Source organism: Mastigoproctus giganteus, chromosome 5, assembly GCF_048544385.1.
Source record: "Mastigoproctus giganteus isolate SK-2022 chromosome 5, ASM4854438v1, whole genome shotgun sequence".
NCBI classification, from domain to species: Eukaryota; Metazoa; Arthropoda; class Arachnida; order Uropygi; family Thelyphonidae; genus Mastigoproctus; species Mastigoproctus giganteus.
The window spans coordinates 86,139,026-86,156,739 of NC_143579.1; the positions used below are offsets into that span (position 1 = coordinate 86,139,026).

General features: G+C 39.4%; 1 protein-coding gene across 2 annotated transcripts in view; it reads right to left on the reverse strand.

The window, feature by feature from the left end:
* The window catches only part of LOC150085539 (inositol polyphosphate-4-phosphatase type I A), a 557,621-nt gene that overhangs the window by 530,522 nt on the left and 9,385 nt on the right, over window positions 1–17,714 (reverse strand). For both annotated transcript variants that reach the window (XM_090373328.1, XM_090373327.1), the window contains exon 2: window positions 17,143–17,207. In XM_090373328.1, the coding sequence (XP_090229454.1) occupies window positions 17,143–17,207 (65 nt within the window). The remainder of the gene's footprint in view (window positions 1–17,142; window positions 17,208–17,714) is intronic.

Genomic DNA, 17,714 nt, shown 5'->3' on the forward strand with positions numbered 1-17,714 from the left:
CAGAGACAGTGTGATTCCTCGATTATGCCCATGGCATTTAATTTGGCCTTGAAAGGCCCGTGGCCAGTGAGTAGAAAAGTAGTGTTTAGGCCTGGGTACAGCCATGCGGGAGCCTTGGGATACAGCTTGGTTACTTGGGGAATAAATTTTTTTGTTACTGCTCCTTTTTAAACGTCTGTCCATCTTCTCTGCCAAATTTGTACTAGGTGGTCCACTATTTTTTGTTTCTCGTTTTTCCTGTTATTGGTGATGTCAATGGTAAGATCATTGTAGGTGGTTTGGGTTCCTTTGGCTAGTAGATACATAAGTCCGCAGCGGGTTACCTCTAAATCCAAGGGTAGGGTCCCCGAAAGGACCTGTAGGGCACTCGTACTAACCGTGTTACATGCTCTTGTTATTGTTAATAATATGTTGCGTTGGATCGTGTCCAGTATCCTTTTATTCACTGCTGTTCCTGCTTTCTTGTACCATATGGGAGATCCATATGTTATTATCGGGATGAATATGGCTTTATAATACAGGGACAGGGTTCTCCTACTTAGGCCATATTGCACCTATCACTATTATGAATGTTACACATGCTTTGGTTTGGTTTTTAATGGTGCATTGGCAGCTAAGGCCATAATGCGCCAAGTCAAATTTAAAATGCTACTAAACATTTTGGTAGCCAAGGCTACCACGTCAAACAATTAATTATTATATTAAAAAGGTATAAAAGTAAAAGCATAAAACTTAGATCTTTGTATAAAAATTAATAAATTGTAAAAAGTTAAAAACGTCGGACATATTGTCTCTGTCACCTATTATCTGACTGAGTGTAAATGGCTCAGTCAAATTATTAAGAGCAGTAAAACACAAGCGTCGTGCTTCTATAAAAACAGGACATTCTATAAAAAGATGACTGATGGTTAAAATAACGTTACACATCTCGCACATAGGTGGGTCATCCGCCCTCAGCAAATAGAAATGGGTTAGATGACTATGACCTATGCGGAGCCAAGCAAGAACAACTTCCTCTCTTTGGACCCTGCGTAGACTGGACTGCCATTGCGAAATTACAGGCTTTATGTGATGTAGTTTATTTGTGGCCTGTCCGTGCCAAGAATCTTGCCATTGGGAATATAATTTAGAGCGTATTATTTGCCTGTAGTCTGTATAGGGGACTGACAGGCAATGATTATCCAGGGAAAGGGCTGATTTGGCAGCGGTATCAGCCGATTCATTTCCCCGGATCCCAATGTGGCTTGGGATCCAGCAAAAGCGAATATCGAATTCTAATTTCATGAGAGAGAAAAGAATCTGCCGGATCCTGGACAGGATCGGATGAGGGTTAAAACTCACCGATACCAGGGCCTGTAACACGCTCGATGAATCGCAATAAACCATATACCTCTGGTAGTCGTGATTTTTAATGTGATCTAGGGCTGTTTGTATTGCATGCAACTCTGCAGTATAAATGCTAGTTTCTTGTGGGATCTTACAGGATATTGTTTTGTGAGGGAACACAACAGCAGATCCCACATAACGTTCTAACTTTGAGCCATCTGTGTAGACTGGCAGAAAGTCAGAATACTGCTGTCTATGTGATGCAAAGAGTTGCTGGTAGACAGATGGCGGTGTAGTAGCCTTCTCCCAGATCTTAAGGGAGAAGTCACAAGTTGGAAAATAAGCATGCCAGGGTGGAAAGAATTGCCTTGGTGACTGGGCAACGTTGTCTACCGTCAAATTTAGCTCATTCAGCAGCCCTTGAATGCGAATACCAAAAGGTTTGTTGGCAGTCCGACGGGTGTTGTAGAGGTTTTCCCAGGGCGGTTCAGAAACGGATGGCCACGTGGGATGATCGGGCAGGGATTTTAATTTGCAGGCATACTGTAAGGACAACTGCTTACATCAAAGAGACAGAGATGGTTCATTTGCTTCAACGTAAAGGCTTTGGACAGGAGATGTGCGAAATGCTCCAGTGGCTGTCCGGATGGCTTGATGGTGGATTGGATCTACCCACCGAAGTGCACTATCTCTAGCAGAACCATAAACTTGAGACCCATAGTCGAGTTTAGAACAGACCAGTGCCCAGTAGAGACGAAGAAGGGTAGCATGATCTGCGCCCCATGAGGTTGACGAAAGGGCACGAAGGATGTTAAGCCCTTTGACACATCTTGTCCTCAGCTGACGAATATGTTGTAAAAATGTCAGCTTTTTGTCAAAAATAAGTCCAAGGAATTTGAATTCTGCTACAACTGGGATGTTATTTTGCCCAAGCCTTAATTCTGGGTCAGGATGAAGATTACGTTTGCGACAGAAGTGTACACAAACAGTCTTCTGTGATGAAAATCTGAACCCATTAGCCAAAGACCAAGCTGTAAGATGATCAATGGTTTTCTGCAGTTGCCTTTCAATGGCCCTCATATTGCATGAATGACAAAATATAGCAAAGTCATCTACATAGAGGGCATTGTTTACAGTGGGTGGAAGTTTTTCTGCGATAGTTTATTTTGATTGCGAAAAGTGTGACACTTAGAACGGATCCTTGTGGGACTCCCTCTTGCTGAGAGAAAACTCGAGAGAGGGTGGATCCTAAACGGACTTGAAATTGGCGATTCGAAAGAAAGTTTTTAATAAAAACAGGAAGGTTACCTCTAAGACCAAAGTTATAGAGGTCTTTTAAAATTCCAAATCGCCAGGCTGTGTTGTACGCTTTTTCAATGTCAAAGAAAACTGCTAGCAAATGCTCGGTTTTAATAAAAGCATCACGAATGGACGTTTCCAATCGGATTAAATGGTCCAGAGTGGACCTATTTCTTCGGAAGCCGCACTGTGTCCTGGAAAGCAGACCATTTGTTTCTAAATACCATACCAGTCGTGCATTAACCATTCTTTCCAGGATTTTGCACAAACAGCTTGTCAGAGCAATAGGACGATAGTTACTTGGATTGCTAAGATCTTTTCCTGGTTTTGGGAAAGCAAGGACAATAGCCCTTTGCCAGGATTCCGGAAATTGTTTGTGAATAAAAATTCTGTTAAACAGAATTAAAAGGTGATCCTTAGATTGAGGTGAAAGGTGTTTTAACATTTCATAGTGGATGTCATCGGGCCCCACAGCACTTGCATGCGTGAGAAAGAGTGCTGCATTTAACTCTTCCTGTAAAAAGGGCTTGTTATACGATTCAAGCCCTTTTGAAGAGAAGTTCAGTGGGTGTTTTTCTCAACTTTCTTTTTCAGGGCCAAAAACTCTGCGGGAAAAGATGTTATTGCAGAGATTTTTGCAAATGTTTCCCCTAGACTATTTGCAACTGCAGTTCGATCTGCAATTGGACATCCGTTGTGCTCGAGGATCACTGAATATTTTCCCTTCATTTTCCGGATCTTATCCCAGACTACTTTTGAGCTAGCAGCCTGAGTTATGGAAGAGGTAAAACGAATCCAAGATTTCTTTTGGCTCTGACGTCGTACATAAAGTGCTTTTGCACGTGCACGTTTGAATGATATTAAATTTTCAGTAGTGGGATATTGGCGGAATATCCCCCACGCTTTGTTTTGTGCTTTTTTTGCTGCCGTGCATTCTGAATTCCACCAAGGTTTGGGGAATAGTGGGAACCGGCTGGATGATTTTGGGATTGCAATTGCAGCTGCTTGGACAATCTTTTCTGTGACATGAATGACTGCTTCATTGATTGGCTCCTGACTGACTGTACGGATATCAAGGTTTGCCAGATGTTGAAAGGCATTCCAGTCAGCCTGATCAATCTTCCACTGCGGTAAACTAAATGGCAGACACGGTCTTCCACTAGTTAGGGTGGTTATCACGGGGAAGTGATCGCTTCCATATGGATTTTCTTCTACCTCCCAAGTAAGTGAAGGAAGGAGAGAAGGGGAGCAGATAGAAAGATCAATGGAAGAGAATGTACGGGTAGGCATGTAGAAGAAGGTGTTTGTTCCCACATTTAAGAGGGAGAGGTCATTGTCAGTGAGCATATGCTCTATGACTCGTCCCCTTCCATTGATGTGAGCACTACCCCACAGAGTATTATGTCCATTGAAATCCCCAAGAATTAAACAAGGGGAAGGCAATTGCATGATAAGATCATCAAGGCCTTTCTGGGGGATGTCAATCCCAGGTGGCAAATAGACAGAGCAGACTTAATAAGAACCCCACTGTAAGGCGAATTGCTACACAGCCTCAATGCTAGTTGTAAGCTGCAAAGGCTGAAATGGGATCTGGTTGCTGATGAGGATTGCGACTCCTCCGTGAGCAGGACCATCCACAATTCTATCCTTACGAATGATGGTAATGTTATGCATGGTGGGGTCATCATTTGCCTTTAAGTAAGTCTCCTGTATGCAAAAGCAAGCTAATTTGTGCTTTTGCAGGAGTGCCTTGATGTCATCAGTATTTTTCCGGAATCCACGACAGTTCCACTGTAGGAATTTAGCCATTATTTTGGCTTGGTGGGTCCATCAGGCGGCTTCCGAGGTGCTGAGGGCTTCCCTTTTTCAGTCTTGGCTTTATCCTCCCTGGGGAAGTATGGACGCTGTCCAGTGTCCATTTCCTCCTCAGCAAAGAACTCCAAAACTGAGTCTTCTTGTGCCTCCTTCTGCTCGACATCCATGTTTTCTTGGGTATTAAGGGATGTTTCACCTTTCTTATTCTTTTCTTTTGCAATTGCTTTTGTTACTTGTGGAGCATTAGGAGGTACCGATATAGGAGTGGCAGCTGATTGGTCCTTCTGTGCAGGTTTTTGGGAGCTTAAAAGATAACGTGCGATGGGAGTAAATGATTCTTTTGGAGGGATGGACATGTCCATCTGAGTTCCAATGGAACACCTCCCTGCTACCTTCTGGGCATAGGTAGGTTTGTTGATGTTGAGAGGTTTCACTGCTTTCCTTGCCTCCTGGTACGATATGTTTAGCTCTGCCTTCAGCCGTTGAATTTCTTTTTCTTCTTTCCACCTCTGGCATGCTCGTGAATAGGCTGGATGTTCTCCCTCACAGTTAATGCAGGTGGGTTTTGTGGCTGAACATGCTGTTGTTTCGTGGTCCTTTGCACCACATCAAGCGCATGCAAGGACTCCACGGCAGGCCATTTGAGAATGTCCATATTTCTGGCATTTAAAACACCGTAAAGGGTTTGGAACATATGGACGCACTGGACAGTTGATGTAGCCAGCTTTAATCTCATCAGGAGGTTTGGGCGAGTTAAAAGTCAGGATAATGCTCCTGGTTTTAACAAGTTTCCCATCCCTATGCGCACTAATTCTCTTGACGGCAATAACTCCCTGAGGTTTCAATTCCAAGCAGATTTCCTCCTCGGTTATGTCGAGAAGATCCCATTCTGAAATGACACCTCTCGATGAATTTAGTGTTCTATGTGGTGTCACTGTTATGGGTACTCCTCCGATTGATGTTGCTCAGAGTAGCTGCTCAGATTGCCTGTCAGTTTTAGTTTCAATTAAAAGGTCTCCAGAACGGAGCCTCTTAACTGATTTGGGTGACCCTGCTAACCCATCTAAACCTTTTTGTATAAAAAAGGGTGACATTTTACCAATCGGTAAATTTCTACCAATCGGTAGAATGTAGAATTAGAAATCTTGGAACAGGCCCTGATGATATTTCTGTTCGCTGCCTCTTTGTAGCAATAATGCTATCTGAATCTTTCTCTATGCTTTCAGATAGGGATCGGGTTGGGGCCCCTGAAGAAGTTAATTTATCAGGATTCATAAAGTTTTTATATGGTTCAGTGCCCGGGCTCCCCACCCACCACGGAGCCCAAAGGGACGCCCACTATCCGGCATGCAATAAATGCACTCGGGAGTGGAACACCAGGGCTACCCAGACACCATACCCGCACCGCCGCCAGCCTGAATCCTGTCCCTCGGACCATGAGGGTAGGGGCGTGGCATTGACACTGTTGACCCTCGCAGGTGAGCCTACTAGCCGATTGATCCTAGCCGGGCCTTCCAGGACCACCCGTCTTGAAACAGGGGCCAAAGTGGTGTATTGAAGCTGGGCCCCTCAACCACCAGGATCCCCCTTTCCAAATTTCCACAGGTCGCAGCGTACGGCAAACACACCGGATTCCATTGATGTAAGCCTGGAACCTGGGCTGTGGGCGTTGAATCCCAGTGATGCTAGTCTGGGAGTCCAGCAGCGTCACTGGGAGGTCCCCTCACCACGTACAGGTGCCAACGTCGAGGGGTTACACATGCATGGTGACTCTTATAGCATTACTCAAAAACGATCATATAATTTTATCTGTTTCATAAAGTGAAAGATGTTGTTTGTTATTTGGTTTTTAGGAGCATTAGCAACTAAGGTCATATTGCTCCGGGATATGCAGTGGTCATTCCCTGACCTTTCCGCACCCTCCGTATTTGGTGGTGATGGGCTCGAACCCCGGTCTAATCAAGAAGCGTGTGCTACGCACTGCTGCTCCTTCCCACCTGGCTACGGAGGCACCCGTAAAGTGAAAGAACTCCAGCACATTAGAGTCATTACCTATGATGTGGCAGAGTGTCAAGGGTTCTTTAAAGTTTGGCAGAAAGCTAAAAGAGACTTGGTGGGCAGATCCAGTTATGTTAAAGGAGGTGGCAAAAGAAGTAAGCAAACCCTTAGCCATAATTATGAGAGCATCCTTGGACTTGGGGGAAGTGCCCATGGACTGGAGGTGTGCAAAAAGTATCCCAATTCACAAAGGGGAATCAAAGGGTGACACGAGTAATTACAAACCTGTTAGTTTGACTTCTGTTCCAGGGAAAATAGTGGAGTCACTGGTTAAAGAAGTACTGCACAAGACAGCAGTAATAATTCAGACACAGCATGGGTTTGTCAAGGGAAAGTCTTGTCTGACCAATCTGATTGGATATTATGTGGTAACAAAGGAACTGAATGCAAAAAATAATTTATAATAATGATTGGTCAGATAAGACTTCCCCTTAACAAACCACGCTGTGTCTGAATAATAACTGCAGTCTTGTCTAGGTGATCCTGCATCACTTCTTTAACCAGTGACGCCATTATTTTTCCCAGAACAGAAGTTAATCTAACAGGTCTATAATTATTTGCATCACCCTTTGAACCCCCTTTGTGAATTGGGGATACGTTTGCACATCTCCAGTCCATGGGGACCTCCCCTGAATCTAAGGAAGCTCTCATAATTATGGCTAAAGGTTTGCTTACTTCCCTTGCTGCCTCCAATATAACTGGATAGATTCCATCTGCCCCAGGTGCCTTTCTTATGTTTAACTTCAACAATTTCTCCTTCACTTTACTCTCCGTTATTACAAAATCATTTAGCTCCCTGTTAAGAGTTTAGTAAACTTCTGTCCTTCCCTCCCTTACAGAATTCCTCATTTGTGAATGTAGATGCAAAATAATCATTCCATTTGTCAGCTATCTGAGCAGGATCGTCAACAATCAAACTACCAACATCAAGTGGACCAATCTGATTCATCCCCTTCCTTCTAGAGTTTACATAAGTAAAGAAGTCTTTATTGTTTTTCTTTGCATCCCTTGCCAAGGATTTCTCATAATCAGCCTTCACTTGCCTAACCTCCTTTGTGACTTGATTACAGACTAGCTTATATCTGCCGTAGGCGTCTCTGTCACCTGCTAATTTATATGCATCCAACGCATTTTTCTTCTCTGCCACGAGCCTTATTAGTTCATTTGACACCCATTTAGGCCTGAACCTTGAACAGTATTTCTTAGTTGGTATGAAAAGCCACCATGACACTCAGGGATTAAGTCCCTGAAGGCTTTCCATTTAGAATTCACCCTAATTAACATCATCAGTTGTCCCACTGTATAGAATTTAAAAACTGCCAGAGACCACTGTAGTCACCTTTACGAAAACAAAAACCCTTCCCTTTACCCTTGATGGTAGTTACATCTTTAAGTAAATCCCACATCAGTAGATTGTGATCACTGTCACCTAGTGGTTCCTTTATCTGCAAATTCCTAATGCACGCATCATCACTGCTGGTAATCAGATCAAGAGTATTACCCCTCTGGTTGCCCCTTGAACATATTGCTGTAGAAAACAATCTTCCAATAAATCTGCATATGACATTAATACTCATAGAACTTTTTGTATCAGTGCTTTGGCATAATATAGTATTGCAAATAGGTAGCTCAAAAGTTTGAATCACATAGGTTGGCTTTAGTTAGATAAATTTATTATTCATTATAGCTACTCAGAACTTCCAAACGTAATGGTATAGTGTAATACATATAATTCAAACTTGATAGGAGATATGAAATACGTATAATGGAAACTTAATAGATATAAATACATATACTGTAACCTTGATATTGCAATATATATATATATATATATATATATATAATAACATAAAGCTCACACTATAACCAGTGCATAGCGTTATTACTGCATTAGGTATATAAGTTTAGTATAGTATTTTTAATAATACTGAATTTGAATGGAAATCGTACCTCAGACCAGAGCAGCAAAGCAATGGGTGCAAGATAATGGGAGTGCCATAGCTTGGGTGAGAACTGAGCAGGGCAGTTGCCCTCTGAAACACAGCCTTATGAAATGTAGTGCTTGTTTGATGTTTGCAGCTCTATCAAGAATGGGACATGATATTCTAAAGCAGAATGGATGTCTTTGTGTGTGCTCGACGCAAAGAGTGCGAGGATATCAGGCACCAACTGAGAGTTATGGACCATTATGAGACCTTGAAGAAAGGGTAGATGCCCTCAAATGATTTAAATTGGTGACCCGATCAAGCTCTCAGCTGCCCACAACAATGCCACAACTTGCACTTCATCAGGCAACATAGTGGCAACCCCAAGGCAGAATGCACTGGGGTTGCCACTGTTGTTGGGGTTGCCACGTGTTGTTGGGGTTGCCACGTGTTGTTGGGGTTGCCACATGAGCTAGTTGATGTCAGTGGCTCTACTGTCAGGAAAACAGGAAATATATTGTGCAAAAAGGATAAGTAGAATAGGACCAAAGGATGTCTGCCAGGGTCAAAAGATGATGTTGTAGAGCAGATGTCATCTTTTGAGGGCAAAAAAGGTGATACTGTTGTACACATTGACATTAAGAGTAGGAGATCCGAGGACTTACCAAGTAGTACAGAGCAGTGTTGAGAGAAAGTCACGAGTTGGGGCTAAATTTGAAAGTGTCTGCAATTCTGTGCAGACACGACAGGAGGGAAGTACATGAGGAGAGCCTTACCAATCAAATTAGTCCTGGAGAGATTGTGCAAGACTTATGGGGGAAAATTTTTCTCAGTGTGATCTGTGCTTGTTAACAAGAGAGAAAGCTTCTACAGGGATGAGATACACTTAAATAGAAAGGGTGCAAGAATATTTGCTGATGCTGTTGAAGTAATGGCTGGTGGGTCAGAAAACTGATAGCTTGGAGGATACAAAGACTAATAGAGTAACAATACCTGCAGGCTGAGGTGAAAGTGATTTTTGTGCTACTTCTATTAGCAGCAGCCTGGAAAAGAAGGTGCCGGGGTTTTCAAGTACTGCTGGGAATCACCATGGAACAAATAAATACAGGGACTGTGTTAGGGTAACTAAGAGTAAGAACAGGTGCATGTATACTTGTATGTACACCAAAAGTAGAAGCATATTTAAATAAATTTGATGAATTTGAAATGCTGAGCAAGACATCAAATGCAGACATGGTTGGGATATCAAAGACATGGTGTCACTCCAGATTATAAGGGATGCAGAATTTGAATATGGGGAGTACAATGTGTATAGAAATGACAGACAATAGGAAGTGGGAGAGGTTATGCTCTCAGTTAAGAAACAAAATTTAAGGCAGTGCATCCAGTTGATATGGGTGGCCAGTGTAATGTTGAGTCATTTTGGTGTGACATAAGCACTGGGAAAGTAAAATTAGAGTAGGAGTGTGTATAGGCCAAATAATTCTGAAGAGCACAATGAACAACTATGCATAGAAATAGTGGGCCAGTAAATCGGAATATCTTATAATGCGAGAGTTCAACTTTAAAGATATTGACTGTAACTTGTTCACTAGTCACTCTCACACTAGCAAGACTTTTATGGATTTACTGGATAACTGTTTTCTACAGCAGCATTAGAGAAGCAACTAGAGGGAGTAATACTCTTGATCAGATAATCAGCAGTGATTATTTGTGCATTAATATTCTGCAGATAAAAGAACCCAATAGGTGGCAATGATCACAGTGTATTGGTATATTATTTATTAAAAATGAAACAACCATCAAGAGTAAAGGGAAGTCACTTTCATAAAAGCAACTACCATAGTCTCAGACAGCTTTTAAATTCTACACAGTTAGACCAACTGATAAATGTTACAATCAGCCAATTCTAAATGGGAAGCATTCAAGGATATAATTATGGAAGCTACTAAGCTCTTCATACCAACAAAGAAAGGTTTAGACTTAAATTAATGCAGATGAACTAATGAGACTCGGGACAGAGAATAAAAACGCATGGGATGCATATAAATTAACAAGCAACACAGAAGCCTATTGTAGATATAAGGTAGTCTGAAATCAAGTCACAAGGGAGGTTAGGCAAGTGAAGGCATATTACGAAAAATCTTTGACAAAGAAAAACAGTAAACACTAGAAGGAAGGGAATGAAGCAAATAGGTACACTTGATATCAATGGTTTGACTGTTGATTATCCCGCTCAGGTTGCTGAAAAATTGAATGTTTATTTTTCAACTACCTTCACACATGAGGAATTCTTTAGGGAAGTGAAGGTCAGCAGTTTATCAAACTCTAACAGAGAGCAAAATGATTTTGTAACAACTGAAAGGAAAGTGGAAGAGAAATTGTTGAAGTTAAACATAAGGTACCCGGGATGGATGGGATCTATCCAATTATATTAAGGGATGTATCAAAGGAAGTAAGCAAACCCATAGCTATAATATGAGAGCATCTTTGGATTCTGGGGAAGTCCTCACGGACTGGAGATATGTGAATGTATTATCAGTTCACATTCACAAACAGGAATCAAACAGTGACAAGAGTAACTACAAGAGTTGACCTGTTAGTTTAACTTCTGTTTTGGGGAAATTAATGGAGTCACTGGTTAAAGAAGCATTGCAGGACCACTTAGACAAGCTGCAGTAATAATTCTAATTCAGACACAGCATGGGTTTGTTAAGGGGAAGTCTTGTTTGAACAATCTGATTGGATACTATGATGTGGCCACAAAGGAACTGGATGCAAAAAATAAATTTAATATCATATACTGGGATTTCAGGAATGCTTTTAATACTGTCGCACATAAAAAAAAAAAAAACTGCTGTACAAATTAGAGCAGTGTGCCATTAAGGGCAAGTTACTACTATGGATAAAAGGTTGGATGGGTGGGAGAAGACAGAGTGGTAATCAATGCACACTGCTTTTTTTGGACTAATTTTATCAGTGGAGTCCCACAGGGTTTGGTGCTGATCCCATTACTGTTTTCTGTATTTATAAATGATTTCAATGAGGTATTATCATGCTTGCTATCAAAGTTTTCAGGTGACACGAAGATTGGCAGGGAGCTTAATGACAGTAATGACGGTATGCTACTGCAACAGGATCTAGAAACATTAGGCAGATGGGCTGAGAAAGGCATATCAAGCTGCGAGGAGAGTTAATGGGATTTTGTCAATGATATAAAGGAATTTTGGTAGCAAGGATATGGTGGTGATTATCCCATTGTATAAGACAATAGTGAGACCACATCTTGAGTACTGCATACAGGTATAGAGGCCTCATTTTAAGATGGGTGTAGAATTGCTAAAGCTGATACAGAGAATGAGATTGGTGGGGGAAACCAAGGGAGCTCTTACCAAGAAAGGCTTTCAGTTCTGAAAATTCAGCCTCTACTATGAACATGGGGGTGGGCATAAAATCAAACTGAGGAAGGATGGTTCCAGAATAGATGTGGAGAATTTTGCCTTTATCCAGTGAGTGGTTCACTGCTGAAACAAACTTTCATCTGTTTTTGTGGAAGTTGACATCTTAAAAAAATTAAAGGAAGAACTAGACACTATTGGATGGAATGGATAGGTGAAATGAAAAGTGGGTTGTTTGTTTGGCTGATGCTGTATAAACTTGCTTTCTTGTATCATATGTCACTCCTATCGCTAAATCCAACATCAATACACTGTGATCACTGGCACCTAGGTTCTTTTATCTGCTGATTCATAATGCATGAAGAATCGCTGATGATAATCAAATCAAGAGTATTGTCCTATCTTGTTGCCTCTATAATATGCTGCTGTAGAAAACAGTCATACAATAAATCCACAAGATTCATGATAGTGTGCGAGTGACTAACCCACAAGTTTCAGTCAATATTTGGAAAGTTAAACTCCCCCATTATAAGACATTGTGATTTACTGGCCAACTCTATTTCTCTGTACCATCCTTTGATGTACTCATCACAGTCATTTGGCCTATAACATACTCCTACTCTTGTTTTCTGAGTGCATATGTTACACCAAACTGACTCAACATTGCACTAATCACCCATGTCATCTGGATGCACTGCATCAGATTTCATGTGCTTCTTAACTAAGAGCATAACTCCATGCTGTTCTGACCATCCTTTCTGTTTACATTGTACTCCGCATATTCAAATTCTGCACCCCTTACATCTGAGTGACACCAAGTCTGATATCCAAACAATGTCTGCATTTGATGATTTGACCAGCACTTCAAATTCATCAACTTTATTTACTATGCTCCTAACACTGGTGTACATGAAAGTAAATTTGAACCTGAAACATTTGGAACAACACAGCACATGTATTTTCATGTTCCATAATGATCCACAGCGGGTTTCGAAATCCCCGGTATCTTGATTACCAGGCTGCTGCATTTTCCAATAAAAGCAGTGCAAGAATTATTTTCACTTTTGCTTGCAGCTATTGTTAATCTATTAGTCTGTGTATTCCCCAAGTAGCAATTTTCCAACTCACCTAACCCTGCCTCAATACCATGAGCAAATATTCTTGTATCCTTTCTATTTAATGTATCCCATCCCTGTAGAAACAGTCTCTCCTATTAACAAGCACTCTCCACACTGGGAAAAATTCTACCCCATGAGCCACAATCTCTGAAGGGCCGATTTGATTGACAAGGCTCCCATCATATACTTCCTCCTTTTGTGTCTGGGCAGAATTGCACACTTTCAAATTTAACCCTAACTTGTGCCCTTTTCTCAACACTGCTCTGTACTATTGGTAAGTCCTCAGACCTCCTACTGTGAATTTCATTAGTGGCAACACATGTACAACAATATCACCTTTTGTGCCCTCAAAAGATGACATATGCTCTACAACGTCACCAACTTTTGTCCTTGGTGGACATACTGTGGTTCTATTTCAGCTATCCTTTTTGCACAATATATTTCCCATTTCACTGACAATAGAGTCACCAACAATAGTTAACTCCTGTGGAAGCAGTACATTCTGACTTGGGGCTGTCACAAGCAACCGCTGCTACCTGCCTGTATAGTGGCCACCATGTATGATGGATCAATGGACTTGTGTTGCTTGCACCACACACACACAAAGGTATCCACCAGATATTTGGAATCATTCGACCAGCACACTCGTTTCCAGTCCAGTGTCCAACCAGCATGTCGTTGACACCGTGGAATTCACTGTCAACGGTGATCAGATGTGGGGGGAAAGTGTCTTAGTTCGTCTGCCGTGAAGCCCCATACATCTGAGTGTGCAGCACATTGTCATTTGGAATACTGTTTCCTCACATTGGGATATTGCAGTCCCCACACTGTATTTTGATATCACCTGTCACAGAGTGACCTCCCATTGAGCTTGTACAATGAACCTGATCTCCTTACAGGTGCTTAGTTTCCAGATTTAACTGCAACTTGGAGACCTGAAGCCTTTCTTAGCAAGAATAGCCTTTTGTTCCCTTCATTAATCTTGTTGCCTTTCTCAGCAACTGTTCTAACAGATCAACATCCTTCCTAAAATAAGGCCTCTGCACCTGTGTGCAGTACTTAAGATGCGGCATGATCATTCTCTTATACAAGATAATCACCTTCATATCCCTGTAGAGAAAATTCCTATATATCATTGACAAAAATCCATGAGCTGTCCTACAGTAGCGCATTATTCAATAAGCCAAAAATCTGCCTAGGGCCCCAATCAGAGGTTGACCCCAAAATCACTGTTTTAAAAACTCTCTGCTGGCTTTTACTAATATTTTTAAGTGATTTTTATCGGAAACTGAACTTTTTACCTGCCAAGGTCAATGAACTTTACATGAAGATTAATTTGAAAACTGTGTTTTTTTTGTTTTGTTTTTTCAAAAATGGTTTTACCCATTTTCATGAAATTTTATATTTAGTTCTTACGTCATATAATTTGTTTGTTTTGTTGTCACAATAAAATGAAATTGAAAATGTTCTTTATTAGTTTTTTCTTTAGATAGGGCCCCCAAACTCCATTTTATCTTGTGCCACATGAAGATATAGATGGGGCTCCAAAATTCCATTTTGCCTTGGGCCCCTATGAAGGTATAACGCAGCCACTGCTGTCCTATCAGCCTGCCTGCACTGTTCGGAGAACTTCATCTCTGACTGCGCAATTATCCCATGTCCTTTTCGTTCTCCACTATCTTCAGTGTGTACCACACAGCTGGTACATTATTTTGAGATTACTGCTACTCATATGCAGTAACTTGCACATGTCAATGTTAAACTTGAACTGCCAACAATCCTACCCAACTATGATAACATTTCAGTTCCTCTTTAGGAATCACTCTCAATGAGATTATCTTTTATGCAGCCTCTTAGTGCCTTCTGTTAACTAAATTATTTAAAAGTTAATCACCCATGTAACTTTTACATAATTCTTAAAAGACCATTTCTGTTATCAAACTTACTTGCTATTATGGAATGAATAGCAGGCTTTGTTGCATTTTCCAATTTTTAATTTAAAAATTCTCCGAATACTAAAATATAGCTAAATCTAATTACCAGTTATGCATAAAGCTACATCAGCCTTTTAATTTTATTTTATTATGTAACTATAGGACACGGCTAACATCACTGAACCATGTTTGAATAACCTAGTTGAATTAACCCAATCATATTAATACTCACTCTCTCTCACACCCTCCCATGTCCTCACTCCATTGTATTGCATGTCAGTTTAAGACAACATGGCGATGTAACATGTGCCTGACTAACAATAAATGTAAGCATGTTTCGAAAATAGAAAAAATTTTATTTTTATATACTGTAACTTTTAACCGTTATGCTAACAATTCAATGATTAATAAATTCAGGTAGGGTTTGCTAATTTTAACTGAAGTCCACACTACAGAATTTATTCTTACTTTTTTTTTTTTAAGGATAAAATGAATTGAATGCAAAACACAGCAAGTATGTACTCCAGATATGAATACATGCAATTTTCTACATCTCCAAACCAACATGATGTAATTTCTGATCAGTTATATGGAAGTAAAATAAATATAGTAAAATGATAACTATGCAGTGTTCAATCACCCAGACAATGTGTGGCCCAAAGAAATAAGCCGAAATGCTGACCCAAACATTACTGCTAAACTGGAATTAACTCGCCTGACATGCAGGCTCTCTACAGACCAAAACTGCAGATTGTGCACATTAAGCAAACCCTGTATAAAATTTGACTCGTATTTATTCTCCATGAGAAACTCTTATAGGTCTATAAGAGATTCTCGATCAATAAGTCTCAAACCCATTAGTGGTCTTCAGAAAAAAATAGCTAGGTGGATTGGGAAATTTTTGTTAAAGCACAAGGATCACATTAAAAATAAAATAAAATATACTTTGTAATAACACATAACTACTTTTTTGTAAGTTATATTTATAATGTCGATATGAAAAACTGAGTGATTAAATAAAATAATGTGAATAAGTATTTTTTTGTTAAATTATATATTTATGGAAAATTGAAAGAATTCAAAACAAGAATGCTTCTACTTCTGCAAATGCGATTTCTAAAATTATGGATCACAATTTTTTTTCCAGTTCTAATTGGTCACATTACAAAAAATGTTGAGAAATGCTGGTCTACAGTACACTGATGAAAACATCTAGATGGTCAATATAATGGCACAGGATCTACCAATAAAACTCCAGGGAATATTAATTTTTTTTATATAATTTTTCAAGCTTATGGAATATATGGTACTTATCCAGCACCTTTAAAAGCCTATAAGATATTATATGACAGTAAAGTAAAACAAAATAAAACTGCAATGAAATGAAATAAACATGAGAATGTAAGCAGCATTCTTATGTTTATTTCATGAGAAGTTGACTTCACTCTTTGAGGGCAGAATAAATGCAGGTGCTATGTCTTCTAGAAGATATACATGCAATTGAATGGCAGCTAATACTCCATAAAGACATTGTATACAAAAAAATATATAAACAAAGAAGTGTTCAGACATTTCTTGATTCAGAGTTCATTTACTGAATTATATGACCTAAAACTTTTGTGATGCTATTTCCATTATCAGAGGCATTTGCATAAATCACTATTGTTTTTCACAAAGAAAATGCATCAGTTTTGGCTGATGGTTTCAAAATTACACAAATACTCGCTAAATTTCTTGTTAGGTGTGCCAAATTTGTAAAATATTAAAATACACTATTTAAACTACTAAACTGCCATCAGGCTATAAGAATCAAAGTGTTGCAATATACAGACATAGAAGACATTACTACATAAAAAATAATTTATCAATAAAAAATAATTTGGCAAAAAATTGATGATTTTTTGCCAAATTTTTTTAATCCTGATTTTATTTTGACAATTTCAATCTAATGTTATACAATTAAGTCAAAATAAGAAAACATTAATATTTAATAAGTTTTATGTTCATTTTTACAAAACTTCAAAATTCCATTAAGAAACTCACTCCACAGAGTCCACCACAATTGGAAATTAACTACCAATATCCCATTTTCTTGTTCAGAAAATTCACTGCTGCAGACCTATACACATTTTTGGAACTTACCTGCACAAGCCCACATGCATTCTGAGACCACTCATGAAAAGGTTTACAAATAAAATCATCCTTGATTCTTTTATGACTATTTATTTCATAAATTTAAAATATAAAAGTACACTTGAGCTACTTATACCTGATCTTTGCTTTTATGGTAAAATAGTAGATTGCCTCGCAGTCGACACCATCTTTCTGTGTAAACTAGAAAATTTTATTACTGCTTTAATATTCATTTTATTGTTTCACAATTTCTATTAATGTATCATTACATAAAAATAAATATGCAGATAGTCATTAAATTTTTTTTCATATTAAACTAAAATACATAATTGTGCAATTACATTTTATTTGTTAATTACATATAGTCATAAAACATCCACATCATTTCATTTTCTCATTTATCTACTGATTTCAATAGTAAAAAAATTGAAAACCTTGCATTTATGCAAATATAATGTATCACAGTTTCATTTTAGAAATATTAACAAAGAAAGCAATGTATAAAAGTATACAAAAAAAATGCTCAAATAAACAGCAGTAGGGAAATACAATGCCCTGTCTTGACTGTTTATGAGAAAATAATGTGGTGGAGGCCCTTCTTTCCACAAGCCCTGTCTTGACTGCTTATGAGAAAATAATGTGGTGGAGGCCCTTCTTTCCACAGAAAAAAAAAGAACCCTGTGAGGCCTGCTAGTCTAGGCCTGACGT